This window comes from Octopus bimaculoides, chromosome 2 (genome assembly GCF_046866305.1).
Source record: "Octopus bimaculoides isolate indiv1 chromosome 2, ASM4686630v1, whole genome shotgun sequence".
Classification (NCBI taxonomy): domain Eukaryota; kingdom Metazoa; phylum Mollusca; class Cephalopoda; order Octopoda; family Octopodidae; genus Octopus; species Octopus bimaculoides.
This window is the reverse complement of record NC_142929.1, coordinates 104,194,951-104,217,450: the sequence shown is the minus strand read 5'-3', so window position 1 is coordinate 104,217,450 and position 22,500 is coordinate 104,194,951. Positions and strand designations below refer to the sequence as shown.

Genomic DNA, 22,500 nt, shown 5'->3' with positions numbered 1-22,500 from the left:
TATATATATATATATATATATATATATATATATATATGTATGTATGTAAGTATGTATGTCTGTAATATATATATATATATAAGAAAAAATAAGAAAATGGAGATAAAATTGATAATTGATACACATCAATTATTATTTATTGATTACAAAAAAAAAAGACAATATATCTCATCTAACAGCTGTTTCTGTTCACGCTATCTAGGGCATAATCAGACTTAATTATTACAATAATAATAATTATCACTGTTAATAATCATACCAATTTAAATAGTGAAACTTTATCAGAGCGGAAAAATAAAGACAAAGAAGAAAAAGAAAGAGAAAAAGAGAAAATACGAATATACTAGTTGAGGTTACACGTTATCCCCCTGAAAACTTTTCGACCGACTGAAAAATTTAATTACGCAATTAGAATAGTTATAATAATTAGTGGTACATGCCTATCTATGGGTGGAAGTGGGGGTGGCATTGGAAAGTTACTACCGGCGTAAGTTGAGTATATAATACTGCTGGAGTATTTTGGCTAGGTCATAAAGTAAAAATACCGGGTGTTAAAGAATTTAATATGATAACAGTTAACCATAAGTTATCTATCGATAATTTCCTAATCGATTAGCGTAATTAAATTAGATGAGGAGCATTTCAACATTGTTAAAATAAATTTATTAAACTGGGAGGCAAAATATTTCTATTTTGCGCACGTGATAATAAGAGCAGTCAAGACTTATACAATTCTACAAAACATAAACATAAATATTGGTGTAATTAACTGCCCGACTCAGCTACATAAAATGTAGTTATGGTGAAAGAATGTGTGTGGTGAAAGAAAGAAAAAGAAAGAGAAAAAGAGAAAATAAGAATATACTAGTTGAGGTTAATTTTACTGCCCGACTCAGCTACATAACATAAATCAAGATTATTACCAAAAATATCAATAACTTTATATATGCTTACTTCGTAGTCTAGGTGAAAACATGCTGTACTACCCCAATTCTGAAGTAGGAATGGTCTTACCAGTTAAGAGGAGACTATTGGTCAGTTAATTTAAAAAACAAAAAGATGGTCATTTTAAGTATAAATCATTGATCGATGGAGCGGAAATAGGTAAATAAGGAATATTTGTTGTAAGGTATAATAAAGTCTCTTATATCAATGCAGATTGAACCCTCTATACATACTAGAAAACAGAGGGATAATTAATGATTAAGAGGAGGCAATTATATATTTCTCAAGTGGTTAAGAAGATTTAACAAGTATTATTTATACGTTGTATTATATATGTATGTACTGATGGGCGGGCTATATCTCTATCTTTGCTTATGTAGCTTCAATAGGAACCCTTATATATCTATCTTAATTATCTATATGAATGTATACTTTTATTATATAATATATATTTTTATGTAAATAATAATAAATAAAGTAAAATTATATAGTTTTTACATAGATAAACTTCGGTTTATTCCTTTCCTTACCTATCATTTATGAGCGTTAATACTAATACTTATAATCATATATAGGTAATATACCAGTAATTCATTGGATATAAATATCCCTTAGACGGTTTTTATAACCTCTAATTGAACTCGCCTATACATATATATGCATATACATACGCGGAAATATCGAACAATGAGAATTAGTGCTGAACACTGTATTGGTGGATAAAGATTCTTTATTTGTGGATTAAGGCTACCATTGGTTTCACGTTAAGGGATGTCCCTCAACAATTACCAAGCCTATCATGTGGAACATTGGTGTGCCTCTCTATTTTGGGATTCAAAATAGAGACAAACACTGATGTTCCATATGACAGGCTTGATAATTGTTGATGGCGTCTTTAACACGAAACCAATGGTAGCCTTAATGTACAAAGAAAGTACACACACACACACTCATGTATATATATATATTTGATGTATGCATTTTACGATAACTCTACTACAATACAATTGTTAATATTTTCTAGGTTAATTAACAACTGGTAAGGGGAAATGACGAAGAAAATAATGCATGCAATATAGACGATGTTTGATAAAAAATAAATGTTATTCGGTCATTTACTTTATTTATCTATTCTTGGACGGTAGGTTGAAACATGGGGGAGAATTAGTCACTGCTATGTCTAGCAGGTTGAGTGACTTCGTAGACTTTCTTGTTGGTTCGATGTAATAGAAAGGTAAGGAAATGATAGTAAAAGAAAGAATAGAGAGAAAAAGACGGATAAGAAGAAAAACAGTTGATAAGGGAAGAGGAGGAGGGGTTAATGATATATTGCATTTTTATTTTCAAGTTGATTGATTTAATTGTTTTATAATTTTCGTAGTTCAGTCAAGTAAAAAGGAGACTACGTTGAAATTTCATTGCTTTATTTTCTGAAGGTGAAAGAATAAGGCAAAGGTAAAATAAAATTGTATCATTTTCAGGTGTGTATGTGTGTGTGTGTGTGTGTGTGTGTGTGTGTGTGTGTGTGTGTGTGTGTGTATGTGTATGTGTGTGTGTCTGTGTATATGTGTGTGAGAAAGATAGATAGATAGATAGATAGATAGAGAGATAGAGGGTGCGTTGGGCGGGAAGAAAATAATGAGTGATATAAAGAAGAGAGTTTAAATTGAAATAAAATAGGTGAGTATGGCATAGCTGTATGCACCAAGCTATCGCTAATTGTTTTAGATATCTATGTAACCGTGAGCAGACAGACACCTATTGGCTATCTCATCGTTCAGTTAGCGGGCCATCGAGTTTACGACAACTGGAGAGAGAGAGAGAGAGAGGTGGGGGTCTACATTAACACTCCGTACGTGCTTCTTTCAAGCTTACTAGAATAGAAGAACACGAAATAAATCGCGTGGATCAAAGACACAATGCATCGCCCAATCCAGGATTCGAACATACGACTTACTAATCATGAGTCAAACACCCTAACCTCTAGTCCACAAACCTTCACTTAACTAGATATGAATCATACTTCTTTTCTATTTTACTCTTGCTCTCTCCTCTTTTTCTGAAAACGAAACAATACAATTTTATTACTTTTACGTTTTGAAAATGAACTACTACAGTTGTTTTTAATTAATTATATTAACTTTGATTAATTTATTTTAATATGTCATAATTGAACGAACGATTTACACTTCAAAAATGTTTGCATTTTTATATATTTCTAAAATAAGTTTGGTTTCTGAATAGAGGCGCAGGCGTGGCTGTGTGGTTAAGAAGCTCGCTTCGCAATCATGTAGTTTAGGGTTCAGTCTCACTGCGCGGCACCTTGGGCAAGTGTCTTCTACAATGGTCCCGGAGCGACTAATGTCTTGTGAGTGAATTTGGTAGACGGAAACTGTATGGAAGCCCGTCGTATCTATCTATCTATCTATCTATCTATCTATCTATCTATCTATCTATCTATCTGGCTCTAGCGATAGATCGAAATAGAATAGAGGAAGACCTAGTTCAGAAGAGGCACATAGAAGTGGCATCGCGTCCAACGTGCTGGCAGGTGGGTTGGCCCTCGACCAACGCTTCAACGCCAACACGATGGATGCGTTGTCAGAGCTTGGATGCATGCTTTGAGAAACGAAGGAATTGGAGCCACCCGAGAGGTCCGAGTGGCGGAGGCACAACGAGGGAACAAAGCCACCATTAGGTTTCTGACAGATGAACAGGGGCGCGAATTACTCGAGCCCGAAAGGATGCGTGAGGCCTTTCATCAGCACTTTGCCCGACTGTTCGGAGGGTGAAAGTAGGGTGAACTTTAGCGCCTACCTGCATGGCCTGCCACGACTCTTGGCAAGAGAAGCAGAGTGTTATGAAAGACCCATCACAGCCGCAGACGTATCTATCTATCTACATTCTCACTGTTCTCACCAACGTTACCTCCTCCGTTACCACCACCTTTATAACCAAGTTGGAGGACCACCGAAGAACACTAGTATTCATGTAAGGAATCTTGGGGAGAATACACTTCTTAATGTTACACTTAGTGAAGTACACGGAACATTAACCGTTTTAATCTCAGATGAACATATCCTTCTATTCAGAAATTCATAGGAAGATTATGAATACTGCATTTCCTTCTTCGAGTAAGATATATAGAGAAACGCATGTGTTTGTATGTGACGGAGCGCGTGTTATTGCATTCAAGTGTGTATATGCATGTATATATGAGTGTTTGTGTGTACTAAACACAAACACACATATACAGTGAAGACTTTCATAAACTTGATAGGCATAATCAGAAAAACTCTGTTAATAACACGAATAGTTTAATGTGATTTAATTGTGTCAACGTTGATTGGAATAAGACCAGACAAAATCACTTAAAACGTGTATTGAAGAATTTCAAACTAAATTGAAACTGAAATGAAAAGTGAGTAATTAATTATGTAATTATGCAAATATAAATAAATTAATTACAGATAGGATTGATCATATAGAAACGAAAAATATTGATTGAATCTGAGGTTAATGTATACATTAACACCCAGAATTTGCTGTATGAGTTAAATTGGAAGCTTAGAGGATAATGGTAGTTTGTGATTCTACCTGAGGCTGTATATTTATTTCACTTTTCATTACCAGGGGCTTGCTTTCGTTTAAGTAACCATCTTCTTCCGAATTTCTCTGAAACAGATGGAAAGAAAAAATTAAACAATTCATAGCATAAATCATATAGTGTTAAGAATGATATATATTCTTTTGTCATTGAATCCTCTGTGACCAACACAACAAAAAGTAATCCCAAAATAATCTTTCTTTATCTTACTGGTTTCAATCATTAAACAGTGGCCATGTTGGGGTATCACATTCAAAAGTTTCAGTTGATTATATCTACCATAATCTTTCATCTGGTCCCTACTTTCACCGATCTCCGGGCAACATGAACGCTAAAGACGACCGTGAATAGAGAGGAAAAGCCGAGATAGGTCTGTAGAACCACAGTTTGTTTTTCTTTGATTCACTTTATCTATCTATCTATCTATCTATCTATCTATCTATCTATCTATCTATCTATCTATCTATCTATCTATCTATCTATACACGTGTACGCACATACATGCATATGCATACATGAGACACGAGTAGATTTGAACTCACGGACTATGAATAGTTTGTTCAATGTCTTATCCATCAGGCTACACGGTCATTTCTTTAAATTCATGATTAGAAATAGCCTCTGTCTATAAGTGATGAATCCTGTAGACAACACTTCATTGTTGCAGTTTAGCCTTAGGTCAGTCTGATTGAGCTGACGACCTATAATCAAAGGCTTTCTAACCATTACCGTCTCTATCTAACATGCCCTTAATCTTTTATTTAAGACAGTAGGGTGATTTAGTTGCAAACTCCAGCAAATCAAGCCACGACGTAGAGGCTCTGTCGTTCGCTAGTGTATTGACAACATTTACCACGAGATCTCCCCAGAGACACTGACATGTATAATGTAGATTTAATTTCGAGACATGTGAATCGGTAGGCTAATATCTCATTTACGAAATAATTATGCAACAACACTGCTAATATAATATTATTGCGTAACCGGAGACGTTTGTACCACGCTCTTGGCAAATAATTTCTGATCATTAACTTCTGAGTTTTCCCTCAATGCAATTGAAGCTTGCTTGCAAGGTGAAAACAAATTCTTTCTTCCACAGTATGAAGATATTGTGAATGAAATGAGATAATTCCCTCAACTAATCACACCAAATATGCAAATATATACTGCTGCTTATTCCCCAGCCAGCTGTGTTCGTGTCAGCCTATAATCAAACACATTTCTGGCAAAACTATTCTATCTGTCGTTTTAGAACTTGTCCTACTTTTCGTTTTTAAGTCTCTATGTTGCGATTTGACGTTGATTTGAGGCTGATATTTCTTGTATGTTAAACGACTATCTACATGTTTCCTCGTGGGTTCGTACAGTATATTTCTCTTGTGATACACGTCTTAGAATAGAGGCAAAATGTTATCACATAGACACTACAGCACAGAGCCATTCATTATTTTACCTACCTAGGGCGGTGAGCTGTCAGAATTGTTAGCACACCGGGCAAAATGCTTAGCGGTATTTCGTCTGCCGTTACGTTCTGAGTTCAAATTCCGCCGAGGTCGACTTTGCCTTTCATCCTTGCGGAGTCGATTAAATAAGTACCAGTTACGCACTGGGGTCGATGTAATCGACTTAATCCCTTTGTATGTCCTTGTTTGTCCCCTCTATGTTTAGTCCCCTGTGGGCAATAAAAAATAAATATTTTACCTACCTACCTACCACCTACCTACCTACCTACCTACCTACCTACCTACCTACCTACCTACCTACCTACCAGCGACCTACCTACCTACCACCTACCTACCTACCTACCAACTTATAACTGGGACGGCTAAAGTGTTAATACCTATTATCTTGTTTTTAGCATTGAGCTCTGTTTTCAGTATTGATTATTATTATTATTATTATTATTATTATTATTATTGCTATTGTTTTTGTTGTTGTTGTTTCCTTGACAGAGAACTAGTGTAATCGACGTTTGTTAGACATGCTTCTCTGAAGTTCGTCTGTTTAACAGAGCAGCAGTCCTGGACCAAGCGTAGTTCGAGAAAGAATGAGTGACGTTAGGAGCTCGCAGCCCTCTGCCAGTCGGGCAATGCAGCTGGTGGAAGTTCCACACTGGCACTGTACAGAGGATTAAAGCGACGACCTGGAAGGGGAAGGCCTGGACATCAATAGAAATCAACTAGCTGTTCTTCTCGGGAGGACTTCGGGTTAGGGTTCATGGATAACTTACAGACATTAGTAGCCTGGCACTACCAGGGAACATTAAAGTGCCTTCATCCACAATGGTACAGTGCTCGAGCATTGCTGAAGTTATGTCGAACATCTACTGTTGTGTGTAGGACGGATCCGGCTGTGAGCCGACTCCATCGAGGCTACGGTAAAATAGGTTGCGTGCTAGACGCCGTTGAAAGGGCTGAAGACAGGTACTTTCCACTTCGGCCAAGCTCGTCGAAGTCGCCTTTGCTTTTCATCCTTTCGTAGTTGATGAAATAAGTACCAGTTGAGTACTGGGGTCAATGTGATCGACTAGACTCTTACCCCATCCAAATACCAGGCCTTGTGCTTATAATAGAAAGGATTCTTCTTCTTCTTCTTCTTCTTCTTCTTCTTCTTCTTCTTCTTCTTCTTCTTCTTCTTCTTCTTCTTCTTCTTCTTCTTCTTCTTCTTCTTCTTCTTCTTCTTCTTCTTCTTCTTTTTCTTCTTCTTCTTATCATTATTGTTAAGGCAGCAAGCTGGCAGAATCGTAAGCACGCCGGGCGATACGCTTAGCAGTATTTCGTCTACTGCTACGTTCGGAGTTAAAATTCCGCCGAGGTCGACATTAAGTACCAGTTGAACACTGGGGTCGATGTAATCGACTTATCCCCTCCCTCCAAATGGCTACCGTTGTGGCAAAATTTGAAACCATTATTATTATTATTATTGCTATTATTATTATTATTATTATTGTTGTTGTTAATGCGGTGAGCTGGAAGAATCTTTAGCACGCCGGGCGAAATGTTTAGAGGCATTTCATCAGCCTTGACGTTCTGAGTTCAAATTTCGCCAAGGTCGACTTTGCTTTTCATCCTCTGAGTATCGATAAATTAAGTGCTAGTGAAATACTGGGGTCGATGTAATCGACTTATCTCCTCCAACAAAATTTCAGGCTTGTGCTTTTAGCGGAAAAGATTACAATTAGTATCGTTGTTGTTCCCCAGCTTTATGATACATACATACATACATACATACATACATACATACATATATATATACAGATATATGTATATCTATCTGTCTGTCTGTCTGTCTGTCTATCTATCTATCTATCTATTAGTGTTTGTTTTTATGTTAAAATTAAAACAGGATTGCTCAATGCAGTTGGTAGTGTACACATTTATTATTCTTTAACAAGAATAGTAATGACAATGACTTCGAAGTTTCGGCCAGCTATGCCATCATCTGTCCAATGCTGGCCTATTTGGTCGAGACTTCGCAGTCACAGGCAATTCTACGCGTGCCAGCGGAAATACACCCTGTGATAACAGCACCGACGGCAGCGACAACAACAGCAACAATATCAAGCTTGTGGCCAACGGAAGAAACACCAGAATGTCATAACCTAACCAGCACTCAAGTTTAGAGATACATCAGTTCAGTCGGAACTGCCTTTAAGCGACGCCTGTGCAACCAGGATTCCGGATATACATTACGTCATGTCCCTGACCAGCCACGTGTGACGCCTTAGAGATGAAAGAACTCCATACTGAATTAAATGGAGGCTCATAGAGCAACCGGGGTCCTATATAAACGGGAGCGGACGATGTAAGCTTTGCATAGCAGAGCAGGCAAGGATCCTTAAAGACTCGCTCGAATCGGAGACCCTTTAAACTTCAGAAATGAGATCTATAGCCCTTGTCCGCATTTTAAACACTACCTTCTGCAGGCGTGAGATTTCCCGTTCGTTGATTAGGGCTTTAAAAAATATTTTGTGGACTGGAAACAAACTGAGGAAAGAGATTCCTCGTTCGTCGGTTAGGGCCAGAAAAATTTGCTGACCAGACAGATCTAAGGCCGAAAACTCGCCCTGTTTAAGGTCCAGACAATATATAATATTCTTTTGTTTAGTAATTAACTGGGTTTATCTGTTTTCTATCTCAGGTTTGAAGAGAAGTTATATGTCCACAACGAGTTTGACGTGTTGTCTATTAGTCTAAGTGCTTTATTGCCGCGAAACCATTGGTCACTCTCTGATCGGCCATATAATTAATTTTCTGTAAATAATATATTTATATATTCATACACACACACACACACACACACACACACCCACACACGCACGCACACACACACATACCCACACACACAAACAAACACTTACACACATAGACACACTCACACATATACACATATATACATGAAAAAAGTATGTATATACATATATACATGTATGTATATATACATACACACACACACACACACACACACACACACACACACACACACACACACACATATATAATAACGAAGGTGGCTATGTACCTGTAATTCAAATGGGCCGGTTTTGTTACAATCTGTGTCACGCTGAATGTCACTGAAAACTATGTTAAGGGTATGCATGTGCGTAGAGTGCTCAACCACTTGCACGCTAATTTCACGAGCAAGCTGTTCCGCTGATAGGATCAAATGGAACCCTCGTCGTCATAACCGACGCAGTGCCAGTTTATATATATATTGGGTCATCCAATAAATAAAAGTGGGAGAGTGGCGGGATAAACTACCTGGATCAACTTGCTATAAAAACAAGTAGTAATATTACCTTGGACTTATTCTTAGTGCAAGTCTTGAAGAGTGCAGTTCGATTTTAAGTGTCATTTTTTCAAAGCTATAATGAAAGTGACAAAGAAGCATATTTTGCTCTATGAGTTCAATAAAGGCAACAATGCAACGGAAAGTGCGAGAAATATTAATGCAGTATATGGGAATCGGACAATAAGCGTAAATCAGTGTCAACGGTGGTTCTATATTTCCGAGCCGGAAACTACAGCTTAGAAGACGAGCCTTGTCCTGAAAGATCTGCAGAGTCCGATGAGGACGTTCTGCAAACTCTGGTAGAACAAAATACCATCATAATTGTTGAGGAACTAGCAGAGAAGCTTGGATTGGGTCATTCAACCATTCATCGACACCTGCGTGCCCTCGGAAAAGTCAACAAATTCGGTTAATGGGTTCCTTATAAACTTTCCGAGTCTAATCGCACGCAGAGAGTGAATGTGTGCTCTTCTTTGCTGTCACGTCTCACGAATGAACCTTTTTTGGACCGAATAATGACTGGTGACAAGAAATGGATTCTCTATAAAAATGTCAAGCACCTAAGACTATGGTTAGAGAAAGGAGAAACACCGGTACTCCAGGCTCAAGAAGGTCTTCACCCACGTAAAGTGTTGTTATCTGTTTGGTGGGTTATGAAAGGTTTAGTCCACTTTGAACTTTTAAACCCAAACCAAAGAATAACAAAACAGATCTACTGCTAGCAGCTTGAGCGGCTTCAATAAGCGCTAGAAGAAAAAAGACCATCTTTGGTTACAAGACGAAAGGTGTTCTTCCATCAGGATAATGCTGGGCCACATTCAGTGAGGACGACATTCTAAAGGCTGGAGCATTTTAAATGGGAAACGATGCCTCTCCCATCATATTCGCCAGACATTTCGCCTTCTGATTATCATTTATTCTGTAGTCTTCAAAATCATTTGGACGGAAAAAATATGAATTCTGTAGACGAGATCAGAACAGTTCTGGAGGAGTATTTTTCGTTACAGACGAGTGAATTTTGGAAGAGGGGCTTGGCAAGTCTACCGGATAGGTGGAAGAGCATTGTAGAAAATGAAGGAGAATATATTTTAGATTAAAAAAGAATTTTGATTATCTTAATTCTGAAAAATAATAGAAGTATAAAAAAACCGCATTATTTATGGGATGACCCAATACTTATATATATATATATATATATATATATATATATATATATATACAAACTTAAATATTTATATGTATGTATGTATGTATGTATGTATGTATGTATGTATATATATATATATATATATATATATATATATATGTACACACGTACAATGTGAATAACTACAAAAACAAGTTATTAAAGCGTTATCCAAAAGTAGAAAGGGACCTACCTTTTTCCAATGCAGTTTACTTTTGTACTGTCGAGCTAGAATTATAGCAAAGATGCCCCCTAAAAATATTCCAAGGATAAGGGCACCAAAAAACCACGGAACATGTACTTCGCCTTCATCCGTAACATGATATTTAATCAGTGGGCAAAACGTTTTCACTGAATCATGGAAATTTGTTACGTTAACCATCGTCTTTACTGTTGTACTTGGTATCCTTGTTGTCATTATTGTTGTTGTTGTCATTGTTATTGTTGTTGTGGTTGTGGTGGTGGTGGCAATGGAAACAGGGGTCTTTGCTTTTGTTGCTTCTCTGCTTCTACGTTTTTGGTTTCACCGTGCAACGAAGGATTTTGCAGTTGTTGGCTAAGGGCTATGTTCCTAAAAATATATTCATGTAAGAACGTCCGTGGAAATTCATATATAGACACACATGAAAATATACATGCAAACGTGTGTGTGTGTGTGTGTGTGTGTGTGTGTGTGTGTGTGTGTGTGGATAGATGTGTTTGATCTATGTTAAGAATGTGTGAGCAATCATGGCATTGTGCTTTTATCTTATTAACTCTCGCAACAATTACCACGAGCTAACTAAAGTAACTATTATTATTATTATTATTATTATTATTATTATTATTATTATTATTATTATTATTATTATTATTATTAATACTGTTGTTGTTGTTGCTGTTAAGAAAAAGTCCGCAGGAGCCGATGAATATATTTCAATACTGTGCTATTCCAGAAAATTAACACTTCCATACAACGTGCGTAAAGTAATAAAATTAACAACACCAAACTGGCAGCAGTAGAATAAGATTAAGTAGTAGTAGCAGAAGTAGTAGTATTAGTAGTAGTAGTAGCAGTAGTGGTAGTAGTAATATAGTAGTAGTAATTTAGTTTAAACCGGCGGGATGGCTGTTGGTATCTACAATGATTAGACGAATATGTAGTTTTGACAATTTGGTCCCAGCTATATGAATTGTGATTCTCAAGAGTCCGTCAGATCCTGCTGAAAGTTTGAACTAGAAACCCTTCATAAATCTGGAATAGCTGGTTGCTTAGACAATGAGGACCAGACCAGTTAATAGCCAAGTTTTTTTTCTCCGTTGTAATTTTAAAGGAAACATGAGGTTTAATATTTTAATACTGCTGTTTTATACTAGTCATGCTTATAGTAGTAGTAGTGTTAGTATCTATAGTATTGAGTGTGGTAGTCGTAGCAGTAGCACTATTTGTATCATTGTCGTTAAGGCGAGGAGAAGATTTTGAGAGAGCAAAATCCCGGATGCGTTGCTTGATTGATATACAAACTTGTTTTTGAACAGGATTAAGTATGTGTATGCGTGTATGGATATATATGTACGTGTATGTTTGTTTGTGCGTATGTGCATGTATGTATGCATGTAAGTGTGTGTGTTTGTGTGGGTGTGTGAATGGAAACTATTTAGTGTAGATAGCTGGATGATGTAGTAGCTAAATAGATGTATCAATAATGGACGAGAGCTAAGATTTATATGTATTTTATGTTAAGTACTTTTCTTATCATCGTGATGGCTGGACAGTATCTGAGAGACCTGACAACACGGGATGCGTTTAGGTTTTGCAGTGTGGAGTTGATGATCCAATTCCTCAAATCTAGCTTAGAATTCTCCTTCGCTTTCTCCACTCATTTTCTATTATCCACCTTTCTCTCTTTTCTCTTTCTTTCTCACATCCACAGTACATATAAAGCGCATACGCTTATGTAGACGTTGATAAAGATACGTAAAGACACAAATTTCATATATTGATTGACTCACTTCCGTTTAACAGCAATTCTGTTAACATTTTTTCTCTCTTTCATTTACTCTCCCTCTCGTTATAGAGCCTCTACTTGGTCACCTGACTGAATAGAAATAACAGTCAAATATCTCTGAAATCTCACTTTGCCGTCATAAAATGCACTTTACCGTCTTGCACAATGGAGGGTCTGAGAGTGCATTATACCCGAAAAAAGGTAGGATGGTCACAAATGGAATCCCTTTGACCATAGGTCCAGAGCCAGCCTGGAGCTAAATAGCAACAAGAATATCTCCCTACTTAAAAAAAAGTCACGTAAAAATACATACAGTTATACACAATGTACATATAAATGCAAAACCTGTCAGACATTGCCACTTAAAACAAATTTCGTGGTTGGATAGACATTTGATAACAACATTTAGCACATACTGCAATCAGTTTAACATAACAATAAACCTAGCTGCTACTACTGTCGTTAGGTGAGCTGAGACAAGAAGATGTCAGGTGAGAAAAGAATAGAAGAGAAAGCGAGTGAGGTGAGAGGATGCTAGGCAAGAGCTTCGAGTTAAGACTGAGTTCAACAAATAACTTCATGTTCAGACTTGTGTCCATAATATAGATTGTGCATAGAGATAGGCTTGATTGTGTGCTTTTAAAAATGTTATCACCATATTTATGAGATTTTCTATGAATATTTTAAGAGGAAAATGTAATCTGTATTGTCTATTATGTATAAGGATGTTCTAGCACCGCGAAATACTTTGATTCATATAATATTACGTGTGAGGATATACTTGAATAACGAAGATTTGAAACCAGCACTGCAAGCTAGAAAAATAATTTCAGTCATAAAGCATTACACTTACTTACAACATTGAACCACGCTACCAACTTACATCAATCAAGACGTTTGTGCGAACAGACATTTGCAATTATGTATTGTCTTTGGATTTTTATGTCCAAGTGTTTCTGTTGTAAAGAGTGTATGTGTGAACAGAAATACTACCTATTTATAGCTAAGTTGTCGAGACAATTGAAGGAAAAGGGTCTTTGAGTGATAAAATGTATCACCGGTGTCAAAATACAAACCAGTGAACTTTAGAACCTCTTTCCAATAAAGATATAAGAAACTACAAAGAGAATTATGTAAAAGTTATAGAACATATGAATTAGTACATTCCATATAGGAAAGCATATATTCAGAGTCATCATAAAATAGCTTTGTGGTTATAACCACAGAGAGAAAATATAACTCTGACAACCAAAAGATTGAAATTCTGATCTAACAGAGCAGCTCCAGAGTAACTAGAAAGAAATCACAAGCCTTTGACTGTTAGATCTGTATGTTATTCCCAGGGTTTAAGACATTAACAGTTTAGAGTCAACAAAGAAGCATTACATGAATGCTCCATCTGCATAAATGAACAGTCAAATCTCCTGCAAAGTCACCCTGTCTTCTTAAAAAAAGGAAACATTGAATTATGTAGTTTCTGATATAAAAAAGACGAAGTGGTCATCACTTCCAAGTAGCAGCAAAATCTCTTTCAAATCAAATGATGCGTTAGGTAATGTTGACCTGGATGTATTATGGTATAACAGATTCATTGGATAATATAGTTGAAGATATACTTTTCCCAAAGACATCATTAGGTCAAATTAAATTATTTGATTTGGGTCAGCATTTGAAACCAATTCAGAAACTCAGTTACTCCTCCAGTGAAAGGTTCAAATGATTTAAATACCAAGATGGATATAATGTTTAATATCAATATGATATGAAGTAAAAATAACCGGAAAGCTGAGAATCGAAACCGGACCGCTTTATCTTCCTTACAACGTTCAACTATCTACCAAATACAGAAAGCACGAGCTTATGCCATACACAACTCCGAAATGAACAACTTAAGAAGGTTTATTTCATCCCCCCCATGTTTTATAATGTTACGAAGTTTAATTTAAGGTAATGTTGTAAAATATATCGATTAGGTTATAGGCCGCTGACTGTTACTGATTGGTATCATCACGAGAGACAGTTTTATTTATTGTAAGGTCGATTGATTTACTTATCAATTTCATTTGCTACTTATGCTTATATGGCAATCTGTTTTCCTGTCCTGCCTGTCTTGTTTTCCCTAGATCACTCTGTTGTTTATTTGTTTCTTTGGTTTCTCTTCTGTCCATTACGACATTTGTTTATTGAGCTGTCACACTGTCTGTCTATCAACATATAAATCTGTCAGACTGACTATCGATCCGCCATATATATATATATATATATATATATATATATATATATATATATATATATATGTATGTATGTGTGTGTGCGTGTGTGTGTGCTTGTGCGTGTGTGTGTGTATATATATGTATGTATGTATGTATGTATGTATGTATGTAAACTTATGTATATTTATGTGCCACAGTGTATATATGTATATATATATATATATATATATATATATATATACATATATATATATATATATATATACGCACGCACACACATACGCACGCACACACACACACACACACACACACACACACACACACATCACCTTGTGACCTAAGTATGTATGTATATATGTACGTAAGTATGAGGTCTGATCAATATGTATGTATGTACGTACGTACGTAGTCTGATCATTAAAAACAAAACTACAACACGAACCAATTTGACATCTAATCTTTTTCAAAGTAGTCCCCTTCGGAAGCTACACACTTAACCCAGCGCTGTTCCCATCGATGAAAGCATTCTTGGAACTCGTTTTCTGGGATAATCAGCAGCTGCCCCGTCGCATTCACTTTGATTTCCTTGGCCTCCTGAAATCTTCCTTTCAAGTGGAATTTGATATTTCGAAAGAGGAAAAAATCGCTAGGGGCGAGATCTGGGGAATACGGTGGCTGTCGTACCTGGGGAATGCTGTGTCTAACCAAAAACTGCTGCACAAGCTGCGGTGAATGGGCAGGTGTGCTGTTATGGAGCAATTGCCATGCACCGAACGCATGCAGTTGTGGCTTTTCCGACGAATAGCATCCCGCAAATTCTGCAAATCGTTCTGGTAGTTATTCCTAGTTTACTGTATGACCAGGTGGAGCATACTCAAAATGAACAACCCTCTTGTAGTCGAAGAAAACAGTCAACAGCGTCTTCACATTGCCTCGACTCATTCGTGCTTTCATCGGTCTCGGAGAGGCTGAGGTCTTCCATAGACCCACGATTCATCACCCATTATGACCATTTTTAAAACGTTTTCATCGTTCTCGACACAATCAAGGCGATCTTGTGCAACTGAAAACTGAGTGTCTTTTTGGTCAGCTGAAAGCAGTTTTGGCATAAACTTGGCAGACACGCGTCTCATGTCCAAATCTTCAGTGATAATGGACTGAACTGAACCGTAACTAATCTGCACATCCTCTGATAACTCACAGATGGTGATTCGACGATTTCCTCTAATAGCTGCACGCACATCTGCAATGTTTTTCTCAGTTCTGCTGGTTGCGGGTCTCACAGAACGTTCGTCACTATCGACATTTTTTCGGCCATCTTGGAAACATCTGAACCACTCGTACACTTGTGTGCGACTCATACACTCTTCTCCATACACTTTCTGCAACTTTACGTAGGTCTCTGAGCAGATATTACCAAGCTTTTGGTAAAATTTGATGCAGAGTCGCTGCTCCACTGCCTCTGTTATGGTCAATGCGACGCTCACACGCTACTCAAGTTCCTTCCAACAGCGGAAGTGAGCTAGAACGTTAAAACTTAGTGTGCACGCACAGCAGAGTTCAAGGTCAATCTCTACCAATCTGTAGCTACGTTGCTATGGCAACAGTTCGGATACTTATTGACCAGACCACGTATGTATGTATGTATGTCATTATTCAGTTTTATTTCAAGATTGCATACCAACAGGGAAAGAGCCGGTTTCTAACCTAGATCCATTAGAATTTTAACATAAACAACAGGGTATGTATGTATGTATGTATGTATGTATGTATGTATGTATGTGTCAGGTCGCTCTTATAAGTATTCCTGAGCGCTACTGGTAACATGTAATCCAGTACAACCTGTCTCATGGTCGGGTCGTCGGCGACTAAACTGGCAACCCCACCAAGCTCGCTTGGTGAGGAGGATGATTGTTGGCATCCTGCGGGATGAAAAATAAGACTCGTCGAAAGGACGTAAGAACTACTGTGTAGTAACGTCCACCCAACAATGTTTGTTTCTGTGTGTGTTTAAATTCTGTGTGCGCGTGTTGTTGTGCTGTGCTGTGTGTGTGTATATTTTTATATGCATTTCTTTATATATATATATATATGTATATTTAAAAAATTTTTTTTTATACTTATATTTACTACTTTTTAAAATTTTTTTATTTTTATTTTTTATATATATTTACTTTTTATATATTTTATATTTACTACTTTTTATGTATCTATGTGTTTTTACACATCGTATTTATGTGTTTTTTACACATCGTTTTTTTAAATATATATTTTATATTTTATATGTATCTCCATTGCATTTACTTTTCTCCTTTCATATCTACATCTTTTATATTGACTTTTCTATGTATTTTCTATGTATTTTTTTTTTTTTTAATATGTGGGGTAGACGAGGCCCATTAGCCAAGTGAAGGCAACTCTTCTAGGAGAAGGACACTCCGACATAAAACCAGGTCCATGACTTCTGTGGGAGCAGACTGGGCTCTTTTTTTTTATTAATTTAAAAAAAAAAAATTTTTTTTTTTTATGAGGTCGTGGTTGGGACAACCAGTATAGGAGAATAAAACTCCGAATTCAAATTGATCTACCACTGCTGGCTTGCAGTCTCCTTTTGAGGAAAAGCCTAGGAGAGAATACTCTGATATAAAACCTGCAGTCAACTTAGTACTAGTCATCTTGCTCTCGCTTGTCACTGGATTATACTATTTTGTCACTAAAATCCAATGAAGTACAGATGTCCCCAACAAGACAAAACACTGTCAAATCACAGTCATCTTAGTATGACCCGAGAAAAAATTAGGGAAAAGAAAGAGAGAGAGAGGAGGAGGAAGGATGGATGGGGGGGGGGGAGGAAGGAAAAAGGAGTGAGAAGGGCAAGAGAGGAGAGGAAGAAAGAAGAAAGGAGGAGAGAAAAGTCCTGTGGCGATGGAGGAGTGGTGACGTATGCAGACTTGACCGGTTGGAAGCATACAGTTACAAATCTGCACATAAGGCGGCAGGGTTCTTATCTTAACATCGCTAACATGTCTTCATGGACAGGGGCTGTTTTCGGTGGAGAATCCTGTGTCTGTGCAGCCCTTTTAAGGAGAACACTGCTCACCTGGATATACTGGGAAGGTGCTAGAAAAGGTGCATTAAAAATTGTCTGTCCGCACTCTGCTGGTTAGTTTACTGCGGCTAACGGTGGTTCAATATAGCAGGAACGAACGAAGAAATATAAGCAATAATAAAAAGTATGCGAGGAAAAAGGTTTTACTTAACTTGGCATGCTGGAATGTGAGAACTCTCTTGGATCGAGCGGATAGGCCTGAAAGAAGAACAGCTCTAGTAACTAAGGAGCTGAGACGTCTTAATGTTGATATTGCAGCTCTATCTGAAACAAGATGTTCAGGTGAAGATCATTTTGTTGAAAGAGCAACCGGCTTCACAGTATTCTGGGTTGGGAGGCCAAAGGGAGAGAAAAGGGAGGGTGGTGTTGGGTTTGCAATTAGAAGTAATTTACTGAAAGACCTAGAACAACCACAAAGTATAAATGACCGTATGATGAAACTCCGGATCCCTCTCTCTTGTGGACGCTTTGTGACTGTTTTCTCCATCTATGCTCCCACACTCTCAGCAAATGAAGAAAATATCCATGCATTCTATGAGGAACTTAGAAGTAGTATCCTCTCAGTCCCTCTGAATGAGAAGTTGGTTGTGCTCGGCGACTTCAATGCACGTGTTGGCAGGGACAATAGTGCTTGGAATGTACTTGGGCGGTATGGAATAGGTAAGGTGAACAAAAATGGTTTACACCTGCTACAAATGTGCTCTGAACTAGGGTTGGCTGTTGGGAACACATTTTTTCACCATAAGCTGAAACATAAAGTCACCTGGATTCATCCAAGATCAAAGCAAGGTCACATGATTGACATTGTATTAACTCGGAAATCTGACCTACAGGATTTGTGTAGTCTCAGAGTATTGCGAGGAGCTGATTGTGATACTGATCACAAAATGGTTAGGGCTAAGTTCAAATTCAGGGTTCGTACAAGAAAGCGCAGTACAGGTGTGCGAGTCCCCCTAAAAATTGATGTAGGACAACTTAAACAGCCACAGGTCTCACAGCTATTTCGGGATAGATGCAGTAATATTTATTTTGAAGGTTCATGGCAATCTTTTCGAGAAGGATTATATAAGGCTGGAGTGGATGTGCTGGGTTTTAAGAGGAGACAACATAGAGATTGGTTTGACTCCAATGATGCAATGGTAAATGAGCTACTGGCAACAAAGAGGTCTACTTATGAAAAACTTCTTAACCCAAACATTAAGGGCAAAGAAAAACTAGAAAAGGTATACAGAGCGCAGAAAGCAGAACTGCAAAAGGAATTAAGGAGGCTCAAAGATACCTGGTGGAGTAATTTGTCTGAGGAAATACAGGCATCTTATGAAAGGAAAGACATTAAAAACTTGTACGGCTTATTGCGACAAGCTTTTGGACCGCAGTCCTCAACGTATGTTCCCTTGAAATCAAAAGACGGAAATGAGGTTATTAAGGATCCTCCTGGAATAATGAGCAGATGGAGGGAGCATTTTGCGGAACTTTTCCATAATCCATCTGTAGTGAACATGGATGTCATAAATAATATCCCCCAAAGAGTGATAATGCAACACATGGACGATGCGCCTTCCATTGAAGAAGTAAAACTGGCAATACGGAAACTGAGATCCAACAAAGCTCCTGGGCTGGATGGTATTCCAGCTGAAATTCTGAAAGCAGGTGGGGATCACATCTCCTCCGAAATTCATAGCCTGTTGTGTCAAGTTTGGACTGAGTCCTCTGTGCCACAGGAATGGATAAACGGCATTCTAATCCCTATATACAAAGGTAAGGGACCCAAATCAGTGTGTGGTAATTCCAGAGGAATAACTCTCCTGGCACATACTGGGAAGATACTTTCGAGGATCATGTTAGAACGTCTCGTGGAGAATGTGTGTCCACATGTGATTCCTGAGGAACAGTGTGGTTTCAGACCCGAGCGGGGAACGATGGATATGATATTTTCTGCAAGGCAGGTTCAGGAGAAATGTTTAGAGGAACAAATGCCACTATACCAGGTTTTTATAGATCTAACTAAGGCATTTGACACGGTAAACAGGGACGCACTGTAGATTGTTTTGTGCAAACTTGGTTGCCCGACACATTTTGTGAGCCTCTTCGAGAAATTGCACAGCAACATGAAAGCTCAGGTAGTTTTTAATGGTAATCTATCTGATGAATTTTCAGTGGACAACGGTGTAAAACAGGGAGATATTCCTGCCCCTACACTTTTCTCTATATATTTTGCCACATTGCTTTGGTATGCATTTGAGGATTGTAACAGGGGAATTGGAATCAGATTCCGGACATCTGGTAGCATATTTAATCTGACCAGGTTTAAATGTAAGGCAAAGGTTTTCAGAGTACTTGTCAGAGAATTGCTCTATGCTGATGCTGCTGACTTGCTGGCACATACAGAGGAAGATATGCAACATTTAATGGATAGATTTTCCACTGCATGTACATATTTTGGACTCACAGTAAGTCTGAGAAAAACCAAGGTAATGTTTACCCCCACACCTGGACAAATATACACTGAACCAAACATCTTCGTGAATGGAACAAGACTAGAAGTCATTGACACCTTCGTTTACCTTGGAACCACACTGTCAAGGGATGGTGGTCTTGATGCAGAAATATACCATCGAATAGCGAAGGGAAGTGCTGCATTTGGAAAGCTTGAAAAGCGAGTATGGGCTGATAGAGATATCTCCCTGCAGACAAAAATCAGCATCTACAAAGCGTGTGTATTGACTGCACTTCTTTATTCGGGCGAAACATGGACCACCTACAAGCGTCATGTAAAGATGCTAGAAAGGTTTCATCAAAAGTGCCTAAGACGCATCCTAGGAGTAAAATGGAAGAGTTTCGTAGCAGATGAAGAGGTTTTGCGCAGGGCGCACTGTAGCTCAATTGAAAAGCATATTATCCTGGCCCAAATGAGATGGACTGGGCATGTAATTAGAATGAAAGATGATCGTTTGCCGAAGCGCTTATTTTATGGTGAGCTCAGCTCTGGTGAGCGACCGCGGCAGAAACCGAGAAAGAGGTATAAAGATTGCATTAAACAAAACCTAAAAAAACTAGATATGAATGAAAGTGATTGGGAAGGAGATGTTCTGGATCAAAGCAAGTGGAGAGCTGTTGTCAGGACGAGCTGTGATGTCTGGGAGGAAAAGATGCTTCAGCAACTTGAGCTTAAGCGGGCCTGTCGAAAGGGAAAAATTGTAATCAATGGAGAGTATAGGATGTGTACTGTATGTGATCGCGTTCTTCTGTCAAAAGCAGGATATGTGAATCACATGAAAACACATGAGGGTAGAAATTCCAGACACCCTAAATACCAACCGCCTTCTGCGACCTGTGGCATATGTCACAAGGTTTGTAAAACAATACCCGGACTTAAGAGACATATGCTGGTTCACAGAGGCGTTTCCTTAGAATCAGGTACCAGCGAGCAAGGATCAAGAGGCTTGAACATTTGTCATCTGTGCTGTAGACCTTGTCGCTCAGCAGCCGGACTTCAAAGTCACTTGAGGGCTCACCAACGAAGTGATTGTGCTGCGTGATGATATGTGTGGATTGTTGATGGGATGGCTATCGTCTGTCAAGATGGAGCGGTCGTCATGTATGGAATATGTTGGAATATGCCTCTCCGATACTGTATTCTATCAGTGATAATACAGTCACTCCTTGTGTTTAATTTCAAGATGGTGGCTCATGATATGCATGTATGTATGTATGTATGTATGTATGTATGTATGTATGTATGATACACCGTTTACAAGACTCTATGCTTGGAATGACAATTATAAACACCACTGGAGCTCACACACAAGGTACAGGAAACTTATATATACACCATTCTGCTTAAATAATGGCACTGAAAATACAATATCTTTACGTGTCTCACGTTTGTTTTCATTCCCCCACTTCACTCTGTATTTCATATCTTCTCTATAATAACTATTACTTAAACATTTTCTAGCACCGTCTCTGATGAAGGGATATATAAAATATCCCGGAAACAGCTGTAAGACCTCTTTATAAATGTTCTGAAAATTATTCACAGCCTTGGATTTTTTAATCTCATTCTGTTTATATATATATATATATATATATATATATATATATATATATATATATATATATATATATATATATATATATATATATATATATATAAAGTAGTTGTATGCTGTCAACTTAATGTGACAGTGTCATGAAGGGAGTAATACTACTGCTATTTAGCCCTAGGAAGCAGCACCGCTTTCTGTCGGCCTTGACACATTTCCTGTGTCCTTATGTTTACAAGGGAGAGACAAGCACCCCCACCCAGCTAAGCCTGCATCCAGGGACTAGTTTCTGAGTCTTTGCTCGTCATCAATCTGGAGTAGCATGGCCTGCTAGTTGGAGATTCCTGTCAAGCTCTTGTAAACATATAATAATTCTAGTGAAACACATTCACTGATTTCAAAAATAGAAATAATACATTTCTAAATCTCTCTGAGAGATTTATGCAGTAGTGATACGATAATGTAGTTGCATGCTGTCAACTTAATCTGACAGCCTCATGACGAGCAAAGACTCAGAAACTAGTCTCTCGATGCAGGCTTAGCTGGGCGGAGGTGCTTGTCTCCCCTTGTAAACATAAGGACACAGGAAATATGCCAAGGTCAACAGGAAACGGT

General features: G+C 37.8%; 1 protein-coding gene across 3 annotated transcripts in view; it reads right to left on the bottom strand.

The window, feature by feature from the left end:
* The window catches only part of LOC106872341 (uncharacterized), an 81,130-nt gene extending 68,715 nt beyond the window's left edge, over positions 1-12,415 (bottom strand). For 2 of the 3 annotated variants that reach the window (XM_089347343.1, XM_089347344.1), the window contains exons 1-2: positions 10,723-11,917; positions 4,543-4,620 (exon numbers count right to left, since the gene is read on the bottom strand). In XM_089347343.1, the coding sequence (XP_089203469.1) occupies positions 4,543-4,620; positions 10,723-10,965 (321 nt within the window). In that variant the 5' untranslated portion in view covers positions 10,966-11,917. Of the gene's footprint in view, positions 1-4,542; positions 4,621-10,722; positions 11,918-12,256 lie in introns of those variants that run through there. The other variant, XM_089347342.1, reaches the window with a different exon arrangement.
* Positions 12,416-22,500: the final 10,085 nt, after the last annotated feature.